The sequence below is a fragment of the Octopus bimaculoides genome, chromosome 14 (assembly GCF_001194135.2).
Source record: "Octopus bimaculoides isolate UCB-OBI-ISO-001 chromosome 14, ASM119413v2, whole genome shotgun sequence".
Taxonomy (NCBI): Eukaryota; Metazoa; Mollusca; class Cephalopoda; order Octopoda; family Octopodidae; genus Octopus; species Octopus bimaculoides.
The window spans coordinates 58,071,028-58,072,294 of record NC_068994.1 but is presented as its reverse complement, the minus strand read 5'-3'; the positions used below and the strand labels follow the sequence as shown (position 1 = coordinate 58,072,294).

The window sequence follows — 1,267 nt, the reverse complement described above, 5'->3', positions numbered from 1 at the left end:
ACGAAATGTTACATGTCACCCAACCTTTATACATCTGTCATTTGACAGTCACTCAACCTTCAACTGTCATAGTACAGTCTCCTAACAATTGCTCAACTATTTCACATTTACAGTCAACAGTTTCCCAAACAACCACCAAAACGTCACATAGGTGTCGACCAGCTGTTGTGCCCCTCTCACCCAACAACCACAAACCCGACATCACCCTCTCCCTTGATATTTCAATATTCATGTTTGTCCATTTACTGATTCCATGATTGAATGCCTTCTTGTTTGTATTTCCAGTTCCGTGGTGACACAACAGAAACAAATGCAGAACACATAAGACCACCCTCAGAAGTGGCATCTTATTTTCAAAAAGCCCATCTAAGTGAGTTCTGTTTTGTTTTGTTTCAATCAGTAATTGCACTCTGATGCACTATTGTGCATGATATTGCTCCTTCGCTGCACACCAATGCACTATGACACAAAATAATGCATCATTGAAAAGTGTGGCTGTGTGCTAAGAAGCTTGCTTCCCAACCACATGGTTTTGGGTTCAGTCCCACTGTGTGACACCTTGAGCAAATGTCTTCTATTATAGCCTCGGGCCAACTGAAGCCCTGTGAGTGATATATATGGCCTTCTACAATGGCCTTGGGCTGACCAAAGCCTTGTGATTGGATTTGGCAGATGGAAACTGAAAGAAGCCCATCTTATGTATATGGAGCCTGGTACAGCTGCTGGCTTTCCAGACCTCAGTCAAATCGTCCAACCCATGCCAGTATGGAAAACGGACATTAAACGACGATGATGATGATATATGTGTGTGTGTCCCTGTTTGTCCTCCACAACTTGGCAGTTCAGCAAAAGAAACCAAATAAGTACCAGGCTTAAAAAACAAAAGTGCCAGGGGTTGATTTATTTGACTAAAATCTCTTCAAGGCAGCATGGCCGCAGTCTGCAGACTGAAACAAGTAAAAGATGAAGAAAAGAAAATATATATCACCCCCCCCTGTGTTTTTTTATTAATGTTTTTTGCTTTTGTTTGTTTTTTGTTGTTTTTTTACTACTGTTTTTGTTTTTTTGTTGTTGGTCACAGCATCCATTCCAAACCTGACTGGTAACCAATATCTCCCGCCCGAAAACGGCAGATGGAACAACGGTGTCAGTAGTACTCCGCCACATACTGCTGTTTCCGCTGCTACCACCACATCCCCAACTTCACAGTTTGTGAAGAGACACAGTGGCGGTGGTGGCGGCGGCGGTGGACATATCTCGCACACTC

At 43.1% G+C, this 1,267-nt stretch overlaps 1 protein-coding gene across 1 annotated transcript in view; it reads left to right on the top strand.

Moving 5' to 3' along the window:
• Window positions 1-1,266, top strand: part of LOC106868614 (repetitive organellar protein) — a gene marked incomplete at its 3' end in the record, with an annotated part of 66,638 nt that extends 65,372 nt beyond the window's left edge. Inside the window, exons 22-23 of the mRNA XM_014913959.2 lie at window positions 286-370; window positions 1,082-1,266. Of these exons, the coding sequence (XP_014769445.2) occupies window positions 286-370; window positions 1,082-1,266 (270 nt within the window). The remainder of the gene's footprint in view (window positions 1-285; window positions 371-1,081) is intronic.
• Window position 1,267: the final 1 nt, after the last annotated feature.